This window comes from Marmota monax, unplaced genomic scaffold (genome assembly GCF_021218885.2).
Source record: "Marmota monax isolate L192 unplaced genomic scaffold, Marmota_monax_Labrador192_F-V1.1 WCK01_AAM20220418_F8-fsc00192, whole genome shotgun sequence".
In the NCBI taxonomy this organism is placed as follows: domain Eukaryota; kingdom Metazoa; phylum Chordata; class Mammalia; order Rodentia; family Sciuridae; genus Marmota; species Marmota monax.
In genome coordinates, this window is record NW_026693786.1 from 1,271,647 (window position 1) to 1,290,725 (window position 19,079).

General features: G+C 37.2%; 1 protein-coding gene across 1 annotated transcript; it reads right to left on the bottom strand.

Moving 5' to 3' along the window:
- Positions 1-2,151: 2,151 nt before the first annotated feature.
- LOC124105050 (activating transcription factor 7-interacting protein 1-like) lies at positions 2,152-6,453 on the bottom strand. Its single transcript, XM_046462139.2, is given in 5 exon segments — positions 2,152-3,255; positions 3,257-4,060; positions 4,062-5,352; positions 5,355-5,427; positions 5,430-6,453. Coding segments are annotated over 5 exon segments (3,735 nt in total). The 5' UTR covers positions 6,318-6,453; the 3' UTR covers positions 2,152-2,576.
- Between the last annotated feature and the right edge of the window lie 12,626 nt (positions 6,454-19,079).

Below are 19,079 nucleotides of genomic sequence, written 5' to 3' on the forward strand. Positions count from 1 at the left end.
ACTTTGTGAAAAGATACCATGAAATAAAAAAGATAACCATGGAGTATGAACTGATACTAAAGAGTTCATTATCATTAGCTATTTCTAGTTGAGTCCTCCATTCTCTCTTCCAAAGTACTCAAACAAAAACACTCATCAACATTTAAACCTGCCCCAAATAAAATCCTAGCATTCTAACTTAGTCCCTTTCAGTAAATCCAGTGTGGCTATTGTACATTAATCCCATGGCAGGTTAATTTGAGGAGACCATCTTATAATAAATATACTTTTTTTCTGTAAATAATTACAATCTCTCTTTATACCTTCCTTCCACCATCTGGAATAAAATAAGTTTTAGGAAATTATTTTCTGTAGTAAATCTATTTTTAGAATTACTATTTGAGAACTTAGCTTTTCTTTGACAGAAAACACCAAATATAGGCTAAAATAATTAAACATTTTCATTCTACTGGGCTTTCTTCACCTGATTAATAATACTATGAAAAATTAAAATAAGATTAGTAAATATAAATACAAATATTCATCAAGGGAACCTTTTGTAGGCAGGATAAGCAAATTGTTGACCATAAAACTCATGACCATAAAACCAGTCAATAAAGAACAATTTTGAACATGGGCTTTTCTGTTCTGCAGACAGGAATGATCTTGAACACATCATCAACATTGCAACCACTTTAGGTAAAAACGTATAAACATGCAGATATAGATAGTTGCTCATATACATCTAGAAGACAATTAAGTTTCCTCCTGTTGAAATCTTTATTGCCATAACATTGGCAACTTCATTAACATCATCATTTGCCCTAGAATGAGTAATATATACATAGTTGGTTGGCAAATTTGACTTGTGGAAAATTCTAATTCTCTTTGTGGTCTCATTTTCTGAGAGTGAAAGGAAGGTTAGGAGCATTTACATTTTGGCAACCTATAGGCTTTCTTCATCATCAAACTTCATATTTAAGATGACAGTACAATGACCAGTGCAGTCTCTAAAGAAAATTTCTTTACAACTATAATACTTTCTATTTTAAGCCATCAAAGTTGTAAACAAAACAATATTAATAAAAATGATAGCTCCCTCCTATTAATTCCAGGAAAAATAAATGACCAATTTATTTTGAGAAGGTAAAAATGTGAATTCAAATATCACAAGAAGACTTGAAAAGTGATTTCACAAACTCCATAAATACTTTTAAAAATATTTCCAGTTGCACTCTCATCAACCCAGACCTCCTGTCCTAAAAACTATCTACTCAAAAAACACTAACCTGACACCAGTATAGCTGACACTCATACTGACAATCCATGACCTAAGTTGAATTTCACTAATTTTAAAGAGAATGGAGATAACAAGATGTTATATTTCATTATTATAGAGAATGACCCAAAATAATACTTCCAATTTTATCCAAAGCTGATAAACGCTAATCAGATTAAACTTGGCACCATCAAAACAAAAGGTTAAAACAGGAAGGATGACATGAAAATAAAGAGGAAATGGAACTTTCCTCTTGATATATTAGCTCATTGTATTTGGTGAATCTTACTGTTCATTTCCTTTGAAAGGCAACTGTACCATGGGTGGTTAAGTATACTAGAACTGCTTTCATAGTGTCTAACATAGTGTGCAACATAAAACAGGTCTGATGGCAAACTTTCTTAAACAATGTTTTTCTCTTGGTCCATTTTTTGAAGTTAAATAATGACTCAAAAGCATCTATACCCTTAGAAGAAACCAGCAAGTCAAATTTTTAAAGTTAAATGATGATGCCACAGATGAGAAAAAAAAAGTTATACGTGTGTGTGTGTGTGTACACACATATATATGTACATATAAAGACCTTGGTTTGAACTTACTTGAGGGAGGTGTGTGCTATATTTTGTGGAGATGATGGAGAAATAAAGGTTGAAAAGCTAAGAGCAAAGAGTAACAACAGTGGACATATGGCCATGTTTATTTCTATAGTAAATCTGTAAGGCACAAAATAAACATAAAAGCCAGGTTAAGAAAGGGGAGGGTGTCACTGCAGATGTTTTTCATTTAATTAACAACTTAAGAAACAAAAAAAATGTACAAATTCTTTCCTGTGTTCAAATTAACCTATTTTAAACTAGTCATTTTGCTTTTTATTTCTTTGGGTTTTGTTTAGATTTAGTTTAAATCACTTAACTCTGATACTATAGATTCCTTGCAGATATTTAACCTACTTCATACGAAACAGAGGTAAATGTGAGAACAAAAATGGGAGTTTCCACTGCAATAAACATAGAAACAAAATGAAGCCCCCCACCCCGCAAAAAAAAAAAAAAAGTCACACACACATGTTCCTAGCCTCAAAACTAAAGCAAGGTACACACATATACATTTCAAAACCCTGAAGCTGAATTGTCTGGGAGAAGATTCTTGCTTTATGGGCTGAGTTTATCTTGCTTCTGGTTATAAACAAATGTGTATACACACATCTGTCCAAGAAATCTTGCACAATGTGGATTTTACATTAGGTATCATGCACAAGATTAAAAACAAGACCAAAAGGTGAAACTTTTAAAAGAGGAAAAGATAAAGGCTCCAAGGTTTAATTGCTCTGGGAAGAAGAGATCACATCCGTTGACTGAGGATCACAAAAAGGTCCAAAACGTCCATAAATATCCTTGGCTCGTACTGCAAAATAGTATTTGCTGCCAGAAACAAACTGGGTGAGAGTACAAGCCATGGGCAAGGGAAGTGCCTTTACTTCCCCAATCTTTTTCCATTGTGAGGGCACAGTGGCACTGGGTTCCTCATGGTAAGCATAGAGATGGTAACTTTCCACAGTAGCACAGCTTCGATCCACCTCCAAGACACACCATGACAGTACAATGCCATTTTGACTCTGAACTCGTGCTAACTTCAAGTGTGGCTTCTGAGGCAGAGAGGTGCTGGCAGCTTCTGGGGGCAGACACTGTGGTTGTGGGGCTTCTGGTAAGGGTGCAGGGTGCACGGGGCGTGGGGGCTCAGTATGCACTTGTGGTGGTCGGTGATGCACTGTGAGCTGAGGACCTGCTGATCCCAGAGTTAATCCATTGTTAACAACATATGTGGTTGTTTGAGGCACTCGAACTGTAACACTGTTTTGAGGGTTGACCTGACGAACAGCAGGAGCCTGCATAACAGTTCCTCAGAGGGGAGCCTGAGGTGGTGGTGCTGGGAGAGTTGTATAAACCACCTGATGGTTTCCAGGAGCTCTTGGTACAGGGAATCTTGTAGTCACCTGTTATTGGACGATGTGTTACATTCACGGTGGTTGGAGCTGTAGGTAGTAAGTGTATTGTTGTTTGAGATGGTCCACTTGTTGGCACCCCTGATGCCTGAAGAGGTGGTGCTGGTTGTATGGGTTGCAATGGTCGAGACATAGGCTGAGAAGAACCCATGGCTGACACAGGAGTGTGATTTAGCTTTTTGGGGTCTTGTAAAGCTCTAGTCTCTTCATCATCCACTGTGAGATCAATGACACCACTTGAATCATTGCCAGTGGCTTTTCCACTCTGTGATGTGCTATCGGCAGCTTTTTTATTAACAGAAGCATCTACTGTTTTGTTGGTTTGGTTTTCAATCCTTGGGGTGGTAGTGCTGTTCTGTTCTGCAGAAGATGACGTACTAAAAGCAGAAATTGGAATTTTCATCTGTATAGGACCACGATTATTTGATGGACTATAGAGTCCTGATGGGCCTACTGTAGGTAAAGAAGTCCTTGTGGCTTGTACGATAGAGTGTGCTGTGGGAACAGCCTGTACAGCAAGTGTTGTTCCTAATGGTGCAGCACTGGCAGGAGAGTTCCTTTGAATACTAGGACTGGGCACAGAAGGACCATTGTTTGGTTTAGTAGGATTTGGCAAGGATACTGGATTTTTGGTAAGACCACTCACTGTAGGTGGGCTTTGCACAGAAATGAATTCAACGTTGCCGGATGGTTGGTTGGTCACTAAAGTCCCTGGATGGCTCTGTAGAAGCTGAGGCTGGGAGGATACTGCAACAGGTACGTGCAAAATCACTGGCAAAGGTTGTATAGAGATTGTAGGTTCCATTAGGCACCTGAGTAGTAGTAACTACTGTAGCTGTATTGGGTGCAGGAAGAACTGATGCTGCTGTCAGAGAACCTGAGGTCACTGGAGTCTGCAGCTTAGGTTGACTACTGACAACTGCTGGAGGAGTGACAAGATTGGTTGAAGACACTGTATTTACAGGAGTTTGAAAGGTTGATGGTGTAGTCTCGCTTACATTTCTTTTGGACTCCAGCATCTGTCTCACCGTGCCTGCATTTCTGTAGGGTATGTTATTATTGCTATTGACATCACTTACAGACTTTCCTGGTGATACAGGTGGGTTTGGTGGATTTTCTTGTCTTTTCTTAAGATCTTCTTTGGCTGCTCCAAAGCGTTTGGTTAACCTGGCTATCTTGGCCTGGAGTTCAGTAAGAACTGTTTTATGCCTTTTGTTACATTCAATCTTTTCTACTCGTGTCTTGAGTTCTGCCAAAGTCTTATCAAATACAGCATACTGTAATGCACACAATTTTTCTTCCAGCAACCATTGTATCACCTTTTGAAGCTTCTGGTTAATGTCTCCTTTGGCTGTAATCTTTACTTGAAATTCTGCTTCATATTCTTCTTCAATATATCGACGATGTTTGGACTGTACATTGTCCATGTCCTCTGATTTAGAACGTTTTCTTCTAGAACATTCATTTTTCTCAGAAGGTCTTTCATCTTCTTCATCTATCACTTGCTCTTCTTCCTCAGGTTTGCTGTCCTTTTCATTACTTTCTATTTCTGGCGAGCGTGTCTCATTTTGCGACATAACTTCAGACTCCTCTTTTTCACATGGAATATCCTCTTCATCAGAGAGGACCAAAAAGGCTTCTTTTGGTAAACTCTCACTACTTTCTTGTTTAGATGGAGATCCAAAAGAACCTTCCATTTTCTCCTCCAAATCTGGATTTGTCTCATCATTTGAAAGGAGAGAAGTTTTAGAAAAGCAAGTAAATTCATCTTCAGCAGGAGCAAGTTTTTCCAAAATAGGGATGATTTCATCTGTCTCCATAGAATCTGCACTTTCTAAGATATTCTCATTTTTGTCGTCTTTTTAAACATTTTCATGAATGCTTTCTACAAGGTCTGTAGAATTTTCATCTTCATTCTTTTCACCATGGTCAATTTCCATACTGCTGGATATAGCCTCTTCTCCTAAAGCAAGCTCTGTAATAGGATCTTCCTCTACCTTCTTTTCGTTTTCATGAAGTAGATCTGAACAAATAATTGTATTATCTGTTTCTGCAGCTTCTTCACTGCCACCAATATTACTATCACCTTTTTTTTCTGATCAAATGAATCTTTACACTGAATTTGATCTAACTTTTCATCATCATCTTTTTTTTTCAAGAAAATCATCATCTTTTTTTGCTACTCTGCCCTGTATTGTCAGTTTCAGTAATTGGTTCACAAACTGGTACAGAACTTGGTTCAAAGGTGGCTTCAAAGGTTGATTCAGAAGTCAGTTCAGAGGCCAATTCACCAGAGGCCAGTTTACCAGAGGCCAGATCACCAGAAACCAGATCATCAGAGGCCAATTCGCTACAAGCAGGATCACCAGAAGATAGTTCACCAGGAGCTAGATCACCAGAGGCTGAATTATCAGAAGCAGGATCACCAGAACCTATTTCACCAGAGGCAGTTTCGCCAGAAACTGGTTCACCAGAAACTGGCTCACCAGAAATCACTTGAGTAGAAACCGGTTCACCAGAAGTGGAATCACCAGAGCTAAGATCACCAGAGACAGGCTCCCTAGAGGAAGGATCTGCAGAGGAGGGATCAGCAGATGGATCACCAGAGGCAGGATCTATAGAGGCTAGTTCTTCAGAGTCTGGATCTATAGTGGCTGGATCACCAGAAGCTGGTTCAGTGGTCAGTTTAGAGGCTGATTCAGGAGTTATATTCTTAGGAGACAAAGGTTCACAACTTAAATTATCATCCTGCTTGTTTTTTACATTAACATTTAGGATACAGGACATTTCTTTCCATTCTGTTTTACTTTCTTCAGGATCAAAACAAATCTCTTCAATACCATTCACTTCCTCCTTATCTTTAATATAATCTATATTTTCCAAAGGTGAGGTTGGGTCCAAATCTCCATTTTCATGGTTGCCATTTAATAGCTTGACATCAGTTTTTAACAGTTCTTCTTTGACTTTGTACACAGCTTCAAGTTGTTGACGATCACTCACTCTCATTGTTTTTCGAGCTTTGAAGACTTTTTTCTGAGGTTCTTCTATACTATCCATTTTGAATCTTGGGGGGCGGGAGTTGAGGGAGGGGGCAACCACGTTCCTTCCTACAGAGCCGTCCCGAGCAGCCGTCCCCAGCGCTGCCGCCTCAATCTCGCGCGCTTCAGTCGCTGCGCCGCCGCTGCCACTGCCGCCGCCTTGCTGTATGTCATTTTTTGACAAATGTTTATTCATATCCCTTGAATGTTCTTGATTTTTTCTTGCTATTAAGTTATTTGTATTCCTTAGATATTTTAGATATTAACACCTTATCAGATTATGATTTTCAAAGATTATTGGAATTTCTCATCCAAATTGATTGCATTCTTTATTAAATTGAAGTCATGAATATACTAAAAGAAGCTTGTAGACTCTTGGCTCAACACTTCCAGTTTGCTCATCTAGATGAAATATTTAAGAGTCTGGCAATCAATTATTCTAACCTTTTTATTAAAAGACAGAATTCCCACCAATTCAGTAGGGTTTTAGGTTAGTATAGTACAAGAAGGAGCAAGAAGATGGTGCAATAAATAGTGTTGAAGATGTTAAGGGGCTATAGAAATTAAATTGATACAGACCAACTTTCTCATTTTAGGACTGAGTAAACAAAGCCTGGTGATGGAGATGAATTGTTATGATAATAACAGATAACATTTACAAACTAACTACTATGTGCCAGGCACTGACCTAACTGCCTGGCATGCATTATCTCATTTAATCCCCATAATAATCCTCTGGAATAGGTATATTACACCATTTTTACAGACAAGGAAGCTGAAGCACACAGAAGCTAACTTGCTTAAAAACCACATAATTAGAGGGTAAAGGAACCCAAATAATGCAAGAAAACTCTTTGGCATATTTTTCTTCTAAAAATCATACTACCTGCTGAAAATGATTCAAACATTTTTTTGACTGGGGATTGAAACTGGGGGTGCTTTATTACTGAGCCCTTTTTTTGTATTTTATTTTGAGATGGGGTCTCACCTAGTTGCCAAGGACCTTACTAAGTTGCTGAGGTTGGCTTTGAACTCGTGATCCTCCTGCTTCAGCCTCGCCTGCCATTGGGATTACAAGGCGTTCATCACCATGCCTGGCTTAATTTAAACTTTTAAATATGAACTGGGCCCAGCCTACCACTCTAGCCTTGTTTCCTTTCATCTTCATGTATTTTGTTCTGTAGCGAACAGTTTGCTGAATATGTCACAGGCTTTTCTTACTTGTTGCCTTGGTGGTGATGCCTTCTGTTCCCTCTCTTGCCATCTCTACAGGTCCAAATGTTACCCATCCTTTAAGACCTGGTTTAAATGTCATTCTGTTCACTTAGAAGTAACTTCAACTTCCTCTGTGTTTCAGAAACTCTTCACAATGACCTTCTGCTCAGAAAGGGCTTTTATTATGGTTTAGCCACAGAGAGGGTATGACAAAAGACTATGTTTTTGTCAGTTTCTTAAAGCCCTGACTGCCTTGCAAACTTATCATAAAGATGTAATGAGACATTGTATATGAAAGGGTAGAGTACTGTAAGGATCATTATTACATTTGGGTATCCCTTAACTTTCCAGGTTTGGGAAAGTAGAACTCCTTCAGGGTCACTTATTTTCAGGTGGGAAAATTTGCATTTCTGATGCATACTAAAGAAAATTGAAAATATCAAAGATGCATAAACAAAAGGGCCATTCATAGAAGGTAACATGGACAAATGAAATTTGACTTTCAGTGATGAGAATATGGGCAATTATGGTCTTGGGTTTCTGTTATTATGATGACTGGAAACAGTGAAGATAGTTGCTTGGAATTAATTATGTACATTCATAGTTTTTGTTTGATTTGAAAAATCTGTGTTCATTAAAAAACCCTAAGAGAGGACTTATACTCTTCATTGTTGGAGTGATAAGGCCATAGTGCTATAAATTGAAGGGTGGCTTCAGGCCCAGGTTTTATTTATGTCTGTGTGTGCACATATAATACCCACCTCCATGCTAAAGGATGACACTCAAAAGCCTTTAGAGAGACAGTGACATCTGCTATGGGGGTGTCACACTTGGGACAACTTGATTGACCATTTTTGGCATATGCTGGTCTAAATTGGCTCATCTATTGGCTAACAATCTTTTCTGAATTAGGTCCAACTCTCAGCAGGCACTTTTCCATCTGGTTAAGTTTAGATCTCAAGCTGTTTTTTTTTAAAGAAAAAAAAACCCTACCATACACCAATACTGTCTAGGCAAAAGGTTCTTACATCCATCACTCGTGTCCTCCTTTAAAAAACATTTTCATTTCCCTTTATTTTAAACTAGTATGAATGACATTGTTACTGAGACTCTTGGAGTCTGAATTTTTAAGAAGAGCAAGGATGGCTTTTTAAAGAAGACACAAAATGAAACAGGGAGGAAGAAAATGCATACATCTGCAAATACTGGTGCATTTGCATGGTAAAACAGGAAACAAGGATGTTAGGTGCCTGGATTCTCTCAGTGGAGGAAGGTATCCCTGATTAACAGCTGCTTAGTGCAGACAGAGCCTTCTGCCACATGATTCCTTCTTGTTTCTACCTTATACACTAACCTGTGGGATAGTGCATAATATTATGGAGTTACACAGATGATCAGAAGAGAGATGCAAAGCCATGTGGTATATGACATGTACCAGCAGGACAGTAAATCAGAAGCCCAAAGGCTTTGTCTTGTAATCATCTCAATAATGGTGCTGTTGACCTTTCTATAACACCCTTTGCTTCTCATTTCTCGGTATATATTCCCATAGGAGAGTTGACTGGTTTAGGTATGGAAGGTGAAAGGCCAGTTAGAGGATTGAGATACATGGTTAGTGTTTCTTTAGAATGTGTTCACAGCCCTGATATTGACAAAGCAGCCAAAGACAGAGAGCCTCTCATATCCAGTTGCTTTGTGATTCTGTCATAAGGCTGAGGTTTAGCAGGAGTCTCATGGGTGTTACAACTTTGTAAAAACACTTTTCATTTAATTCCTAGTCTGGATCTGGTTAGCAATTCCTGGGATGGTGCCAGAAGTCTAGGAGTGTTCAGTTCTTCTTCTTCTTTTTTTAATTAAGCATTTTTCGAAAAATTTTAAGTTAAGGCTCATGAGGAGTTGTAAAAATGGAAAAGACTTCCAGTGTACCTTTCACTCAGTTTTCTCCAAAAATAATATACAGCCATAAAACATCATCAAAACTAGGAAATTGAGAGTGGTTAAATACTATTAACTAGGCTATAGACCTTATTAAGATTTCATCAAGTTTTATATGCATTTGTTTTGTTTTGTTTCAGTGATGGGCTTTGACACAGGGCCTTGTGCATACTAGGCAAGGGCTCTACCACTGAACCACATCCCTAGACCTTGGGGTAATTTTTTAAATGAAATTTTATTATGTGTAACCACCACCATGTTATCAGAATATAAGAATGTTCCATTACCAGAAAGAAGCTCCCTTGCACTACCCTTTTATAATCAGTCAGACTATGGGTTTGATTTTAACTAAGTTTTAACCTCTCTGAAGTGGCCCCTGTCAGGTGATACTCTCCTGAATCCTGTCTTCCAGCTCAAACCACCATGCCCATCTTCCAGGGGAACACTATTTTCCCATGAAGTTCCTAGCCCAAGTGGGAACAATTCCCTCATTGTTCGGTTTCCCTTAGCACAGCTGTAAAAAGCTGAAATTTTTTAAGACTTGAAAAAATATGAAGGAAGAACACAAAATAAACAAGAATAAGACATAAACAAAAAATCAAGCTTCCAAAGAATCTGTTTCTAATTTCACACCACTTAACTTGCTTACAAGTCTCTTAAACCATATCCCATGATTTATTCTGTCTCCTCAGATACTTGTGCTTCATTCTCCCAGACACTGGCCAATACAGCTTTCCAGACACCTTAACTGCTTACTCTCCAAGTTTCCATATGACAGGTATCGATTTGTTTCCTGTTACTTATGAGATGGTTATTCCTTCCTTCCCCTTCTTCCATCAAGTACTCATGCCTCCAACCCTATGTAGTCATCCACTGGTTATGGTTTCTCATGTTACACTTTATCCACAACTGATTGGTGACTGATAGAACTCATCCTTTAGGTGAGACCCTAATGGTAGTTTTATAGTAGTGAAATAACATCATGTTATGGTGTTTGTGTCAGTCATCTTTTCATCACTGTGATACCTGACAAGAACAACTTAGAAGAGGAAAAGTTTATTTTGGGCTCATATTTTATAGGTTCAGTCCTGACTCTATTTCTCTGGACCCAAGGTGAGGCAGAACATCATGACAGAAGTGTGTGGTGGAATAAAGCTCATGGCAGCTAGGAAGGATGGAGTGGGGTGGAGAGAGAGAGAGAGAGAGAGAGAGAGAGAGAGAGAGAGAGAGAGAGAGAGAGAGAGAGCGCCATACTCCAGGGACCTACTTCCTCTAGCCATACTCCCATCCCCCGCCTACAGTTACCACCCAGTAGTCCATTCAAATTATTAATCCATCAAATGGATTAATTCATTGATACAGTTACAACTCCAGAAATCTCATCATTTCACCTCTGAACATTCCTACATTGCCTAACATAAGCTTTTGGGGGAACACCCCATATCCTAATCATAAAAGTCTCCATAGACTTCCATAAAGTAATCACAGCAGCACTCAAAGTTACAGGCCACATTATCACAGATTTATATCTAAGAGGGTCTTCTTTATAGATATGAATTCATCAGAGCAAAGGACTATATTAGTTTTGTATTGCTTCACAACAAATCAACATGAACTTAGCTGCTGAAAACAGCATCCACTTATAACTTCACACTTCTATAGAAGTGCAGGCATGGTGTAACTGCATTTCCTCTGCTCAGGGTCTTATAAGGCTGAAACCAGAGTGTTGGCCAGGCTGAATTCTTTTCTGGAGAGCATAGGGAATAATTTGCTACTTAGCTCAGTCAGGTTGTTGGAAAATTCATTTCCTTGCAGCTGTAGGACAGAGGTCCCTATTTTTTTCAGCTAGCTGTTCTCTCAGCTCCTACAGGCTGCCCCTCTCAATTAGCATTTCACAACACGGATGTTTACATTATTTCAGGCCATATGGAGCACATCTCTCTGACTTCCTCTTCTCTACAATCAGAGAAAACTCTCTACTTTAAAAGCATTCATTTGATTAGAACAGGCCCAGTAGATAATCTTCCTATTTTAAAATCAGTTGTGTCACAAGACATAACCTAAACACAGTAGTAAAATGCATCATTTTCACAGTTCTAGGGATTATGTAGAGCATTTACATCAAGGGTAGGGAAATCTTGGCAGATACATTACAATCCTGCCTACCATAGGACATACCATTTTTCTTTTTCAAAAAAATAAAAAGTCTCATCCACAATGAATGAAATTAGCATAGCTTCCCAATTGATGTGCCATGAACAGATAACAAAAACCAGATATTGATTACTTCATCCCTTGGGGAAATGAGTCAGAACCTAGAATGACAAGTGCTCCTAAGCTCAGTGGACTCAAACTGTGAGCTGCTTGGTCACATACCCCAGGAAGCTATGCAGATTTTCTGTTTTTGACACAAAAAATGTCAGGAACATAATTTCAGTACTTTTGGAAAATCAAAACAAACTTTTCAGACCAATATGAAATGTCCTAAGGACTCAGATCTCTATTCTAGAAAAGGTCATTATGATATTTAATGGTTCCTTGAATTTGCAGGTCCTAATTAGGCTACAGAAATACTACCAAAGGTTTATGTGTGGGATGGGCATTATACTTCAGTTAAAGTGGAATTGTCTTTTCCTTTATATAAATGACCTCTAAGAAAGATGCATAAAATAATAATTATATATCTATGTTAATGGGAATATGCAATGTATAAAATGAAATTTGTGGTAACTGCATAAATGAGAAGGGAATAAGCTATAAGAGTTTTGTTTTTATAATTTTAAGTATTAAAAATTAATTTTAACAATAAAACATCAAAGTTGTACTTATTAATGTTGAACCATATAGTGTTCAATACATATACATTGTATGTTTAAATCAGGCTAAACACATTTACCTTTTCATTTATCATTTCTTTATGGTGAAAATTTTCAAAATCCTTTCTTCTAGCTTTTGGATAATTGTTACTCTACTGTGCAATAGTACCTCAGAGCTTCTTGTTCCTATCTAAGTACCCACTGATCAAACTTTTCCCATCTCTCCCCTCTGCTCCACACACTCTCTCTAGCCTCTGATAACCATCATTCTTCTCTCAACTTCTATGATATTGATTTTTTTTAGATTCTACAAGTGAGCTCATGTAGTACTTGTATTTCTTTGCATGACTTATTTCACATAGTACATTGATCTCCACTTTCACTCATATTGTCACAAATGACAGGATTTCATTCTTTTGTATGGTTGAGTATGAATCCACTATATATGTACCACATTTTTTTAATCCACTTCTTGCCTGTTGTGAATAGTGTTGCAATGAACCTGGGAGTGCACATACCTTTTCAATGTATTAATTTCAATTCCTTTGTGTGTATATAACTAGGCATGAGATTCCTGTATCATATAGTAGTTCTTTTTTTTACATTTTTGAGGAATCTCCATACTACTTTCCATACTAACTGAATTAATTTTAATTCCCATCAATAGTGTGCAAGAGTTCCCTTTTCTCCACATCCTTGTCAGCACTGTCATCTTTAGTCTTTTTGATACTCGCCATTCTTACTGGAGTGAAGTGTTATCATGTTGTGGTTTTAGTTTGGATTTCCCTAATGATAAGTGACACTGAGCAATTTTCATGTACTTATTGGCCACTTATTTGTCTTCTTTTGAGAAATGTCTACATTGATTACATTCAGTCTAAAAATCACTTTGGGTAGTGTGGACATTTTAACAATATTAATTTTTCTAATCCACAGGATGTCTTTTTACTTTCTTGTATCCTATTTAAATTATTTCATCAATATTTTATAATATTAATTGTAGATATCTTTCACCTCTTTCATTAAATTTATTAGTAGGTATTTTTTCTGTAGCTATTGTAAATGGAATTGCTTTCTTGATTTTTTTTTCAGATAATTTGCTATTGTCATATAGTGATGCTGCTGATTTTTATATATTTCTTTTGTATCCTGCAACTTTGCTGAATTAATTCATTCATTATAACAGCTTTTTGGTAGAGTTCTTTGGGAATTTTGCACATATGAAATCATGTCTTCTACAAACAGCAACAATTTGACTTTTTTCTTTTCCAATTTGGGTGCTTTTATTTCATTCTCTTGCTTAATTGCTCTGGCTGGGACATCCAGCACTATGTTGAATAAAAGTGGTGAAAGTGAGTATGCATGTTTTGTTTGTTCCAGATCTTAGAGAAGAAGCTTTCAGCTTTCCTCTATTTAAAACAATGTAACTATTGGCTTATTATAAATGAACTTTTTTATGTTGATTTACATTTCTTATATACTTTGTTGGTGTATTGTTCAAAAAGAAATGGGAGAGTACCTAGAAAAAGTAGTCTATTCTCACAGGCACAATGCCTTGACCATAGTTACTAGCCTGTGGTCAGATACTGTAAGATTCTGCCCAGCTCTGGGCAGAGTTGACATGTATGGACCAATACCAGTCTCCTGTATCACATCTGTGGTGATCAAAGTACCCAAGCTGTATAGCACCCTGAACTATGAACTGGTGTTTGAAACTGCTCTGTATTTCTCAACTGGCAAGTGAAGAGCTGAGGTGGGATCCATCTTGAGGAAGCCATGCTGCAGCTTGCTGCTCCAGGAACCCAAAAGATCAAAGAAAATGTTGCCATTTGGTCCCAGCAAATACCTATTGGGTGGTCTAGGGATACCTAGCAGAATGTGAGTGAAACAGGTATAGATATTTTACTCTGGGGAACTTAAGTCAGAAAAATGGAGGGGAGTGCAATTTACTTTCCCTTTGAGTCAGGCAGCTCACATAACCACCTGAAGGGAATTGGGAAAATGAACAGGCAGATGTGAATACAACTCACAGATTAAGCCTGGGAAGGCCATATTTGCAGGTACCTAAATGTGTACAGGGTTGACTCCCCTTCCCCTTTCAGAGGCCCCTGAGATCCAGACTTCTAGAAGAGATTTACATCTGCCTGGCTCTAGGTGTGTGTTGCTCTAATATTTTCAGAACAGATACTTCCCCACAAAGTCCTTAGGCCTGATTAGACTAAAGCCCCAGTGACTAGAACTCCACTCATAACTCTACAGCAGACCCTCCCTGGAAGTGCATTTATCTAGTCTATCCAGTCAAAACTCTGATTGACACTCCTTTCCACTCCTTTCCATTTATACTGGTGAAAAGGGAGTCTGAGAAGTATTTCATTCAACTTCAGTTTTAGGCCATTCCAGCTGACAGCTCAGTGAGCAACACAATAAAAGAGGTTAATAATCCCACCCCTTGTGCTCAACGCATGGCGCTTGTGACTGCCCCCCGCCCATAGACCAAGAAGAAATGGAAAGGAAAATTAGGCATATGCAATGGTCATTCATTCTTGTTGACTATTTTGACCACCTTAGTGAAGACAGTTCTTTTATTTCTCATTAAGAATATATTTTGGGCTGGGGTTGTAGCCCAGTGGCAGAGCACTTGCCCAGCGTGTGTGAAGCACTGTGTTTGATTCTCAGCACCACATAAAAATAAGAAAGATACTGTGTGTTCATCTACAACTAAAAACATTTTTTTAAAGAATACTTTTTTCCTTTTTTGGTGTTCTTGTTGTGCTTTTTAGTTCATGGAGATATATACACACATACATATTTGCTTCTTTTTTCTTGTTTTTAGCAATTTTTTTACAATAGTTATTTTTCCTTGTCTTTTGAGGGTTAGGGTTTTGGTTTATTTTGTTTCTGTTGTGTTTACTTTTTATTTGTTTCTCTTTTTCTCCTTTCTTCTCCCACTAACAGACAAATTCTCTCCCTTTTTTCTATTTTTCTCCTCATTCTTTAAAACCACTGCTTGCTACATCTCTTCTGCAATTTCTCTGTTCACATTTTGAACTTTCTAAACTTTCTTCTACCTTCTTAACACACTTTAAAAATGTATTTCTACCCTTTTTAGAACTTTTTGGTTTTATAAACTCCTTCCCCCACCATTTATGTTGTTGCAGTTATTAGCACTGTGGATGACATAGTAAAAACCTGCTATTTACTTTAGTGCCATATCTAGTCCACAGTTATTTATTATTTTATGCTCTTGTCAATTGCTGTCTCCCATTCCTGTTTTTGTGGTAATTAATGTTACAGATGGCATAGCAGGCACTGGATATTTATTTTAATGCTGTATGTTGTTTGCTTTGGTAGTTGCTATTGTTTCTCCCTTTTCTGTGAGGTGCTCGGACTCTGCAGGAACACTACAAGTTCACATGGTACAGACTTTGCTGCTGAACTAAACTCAGCCAAAAGACAGCACACACAAATTGATCTCACATACACAAATTGATCACACTCAAACTTTAGCTATACTTTAATGCAAAGAATAGAAGAGACAAAACCCCTAAACTAATGACCAGGCACCAAGTAAGAATGGTGGGGAGGAGGTCCAGGTCACACTCACTGACATCTACTCCTATAGCAAAAACAGGATGAACACGAAGGCTGTGGATAGCACACCTACAAGGATCTTAATCTAAAGTATTCTAGGACACTTTGGCAAGAGAAGGTTGGATCCTAATAGGGCCCAACATTGGAGTGGAAGGGAAATCCATCCCAAAAGATGCATAAAACCCAACACAGGAATACAACAAATATGAAAAAAACAAGGAAACACAACACCTCCTAATTTCATAAAATATCAGCAACTGACTCTAAGTAAATTGAAATGGATGAAATATCAGATAAAGAATTCAAAAGAATGATCATAAAAGTGATCAATGAACTCCAAGAGAACATAGAAAAACAACTGAATGAATTAAGAGAGTCAGTACAAGACATGAGTGAAAAGTTTGATAAGAAGATATAGATATTGAAAAAGAACCAAACAGAAATCTTGAAAATGAAAGACACAATAAATCAAATAAAATGTGCAGTTGAAAGTCTCTGTAATAGAGTACACCATGCTGAAGACATAATCTTTGAGCCAGAAGACAAAGTGGCTGGCCTTGAAAATTCAGAAATAATTAAAGAAGTAACCACTACCAGAATATACAAAAACTCAGGACTATATTAAGAGACCAAATTTTTAAAATCATTTGGAATTGAAGGTAATTGTGAGATGCAGGCAATGAAATGAATAACCTCTTCAGGGAAATAATAACAGAAAAGTTTCCAAACCTTGAGGATGAGATGGACATCCAGAATCAGGAGTCATTCAGAACCCCAAATAGACAAGGTCAAAAAAGAACCTCTCCATTCTTTAAAGAAGGAAATGACACATTATAATTAAAATGCCTAACATAGAGAACAAAGATAGAATTTTAAAAGCCTAAAAATAAAAACATCAAATCACATTTAGAGTCAAGTTAACATATTAAGAAGATTGTAGGGCTGGGGATGTGGCTCAAGTGGTAGTGCGCTTGCCTGGCATGCGTGCGACCCGGGTTCGATCCTCAGCACCACATACAAACAAAGATGTTGTGTCCACCGAAAACTAAAAAATAAATATTGTACATCATGAATAAGTCAATTTTATGCCAGGGATTCAAGGGTTGTCATTATACACGAATCAATAAACGCAATTTATCACATAAATAGAAGTAAGGACAAAAATTAGTTATTTCAGTAGATGCAGAGAAGGCCTTCAACTCAATTCACAACCTTTTCATGACAAAAACACTGAAAAGCCTAGGATAGAAGGAACATACCTCAACACCATAAAGGATACATACAACAATCCTAAAGCTAACATGATGGTGAATGAGGAACAAACTAACAGCATTTCCTTTAAAATCTGGAATAAAACAAGAGTGTCCATTCTCCCAGCTCTAATTAAATACAGTACTAGAAATTCTAGCCTGAGAAACTAGGCAAAAGAAGGAAATAAAAACAATAAAAAATAGGAAATATTTGCAGGTGATATGATCCTATACTTAGAGAATCCCAAGAGATCCAACAGAAGCTAATAAATTTAGCAAAATAGCATGTTAAAAATAAACACACAAAAATCAATAGCTTTCCTATATGCCCATAATGAATCTGATGAAAAATAAATCAGGAAAATAATCCCATTCACAATACCTTCAATGAGATAAACTAAAATACCTAGGAATAAACCTAAAAAGAAGGTGAAAGATCTTTACAATAACAACTATAGAACACTGAAGAAAGAAATTGAAGATGGAAGGACTTCCATGCTCATGGATAGGCAGAATAAATATTGTTAAAATGGCCATAATTCCTATGCAGATTCCTCAGAAAACTAGGAAGGGAATGGGAACCACCATTTGACCTGGTTATACTGCTCCTTGGGTATATATTCAAAGGAGTAAAATTCAGCATACTATAGCGATGCAGCCACAACAATGTTTATAGCGGCTCAACTCACAATAGCTCAGCTATGGAACCAGCTAAACCAGGTTCCCTACAACAGATGAATGGATAAAGAAAATGTGACACCCACAATGAAATATTACTCAGCCACATAGAAAAATGAAATTATGACATTTGCCAGTAAATGAAGGGAACTAAAGAATATCATGCTAAGTGAAGTAAGCCAATCCCATAAAACTAAAGGCCTAATATTCTCTCTGATATGTGAATGCTAACCTACAACAAGGGCAAGGAGGGGAAGAATAGAAGTTCAGTGGATTGGACAAAGGGGAATGAAGAGAAGGGAAGGGGATAGGAATAGGAAAGATAGTGGAATAAATCGAACATAACTTTTCTATGTTCATATGTGAGTGCACAACAAGTGAAACTCCACATCATGTACAACCACAAGAATAGGATCCTAATTAGAAAAGTTATATTCCATGTATGTATGATATGTCAAAATACACCCTACTTTAATGTATATCTAAAAAGAATACATAAATAATTTTTTTTTCAAATGGCCATACTTCCAAAAGCAATATACAGATTTGATACAATCCCCATGAAAACACCAATGACATTCTTCACAGAACTAAAAATGTGTCCTATAACTCATTTGGAACACTAAAAGACCAGAATAACCAAAGCAATTCTAAGAAAAAAAATACTTGTGGCATCACAATACCTGACTTCAAATTACACTATAGAGATATAGTAACAAAAATTGCATGGTACTGATATAAAAACAGACATCTAGACTAATGATGCAGAAAAATAACATATAGACAAAACCACACAAAGTGATCTGATCACTGATAAAGATGTCAAAACCATACAGGGGAGAAAAGACAGGATTTTTAACAAATGGTGCTGGGAAAAATGGTTATCCATATATAGAAGAATGACATTAGATCCTTATCTCTTACCCTGCATAAAAGTCAAATGAAAATGGATTAAAGACCTAGAAATTAGACTAGAAACTTGCAACTCCTAGGGCCAATAAAAGGAATCTCTATAGTGGTTTTAGATGGAATATATATGTTTTTTGAAGGATTTGGGATTTTAGCTAAGCCTTCTTTAAAGAATGGATAAACTTTCTAGGGGTGGGGCATTAGAGAACAAAAGTAATTACTGAAATAAAGTCACAAGTTAAAGGGAAAAATGCATAGTAGTGATGAAAGAATGTATGTGTAAGACTTGTGCATTCAGGTCCAGAATAGAATATGCTATTGGGACTGTAAATTGGTGCTTAATTTTGGAGGCTCTTGAATGCCAGTTTGAGGAGTTAAGATTTTATT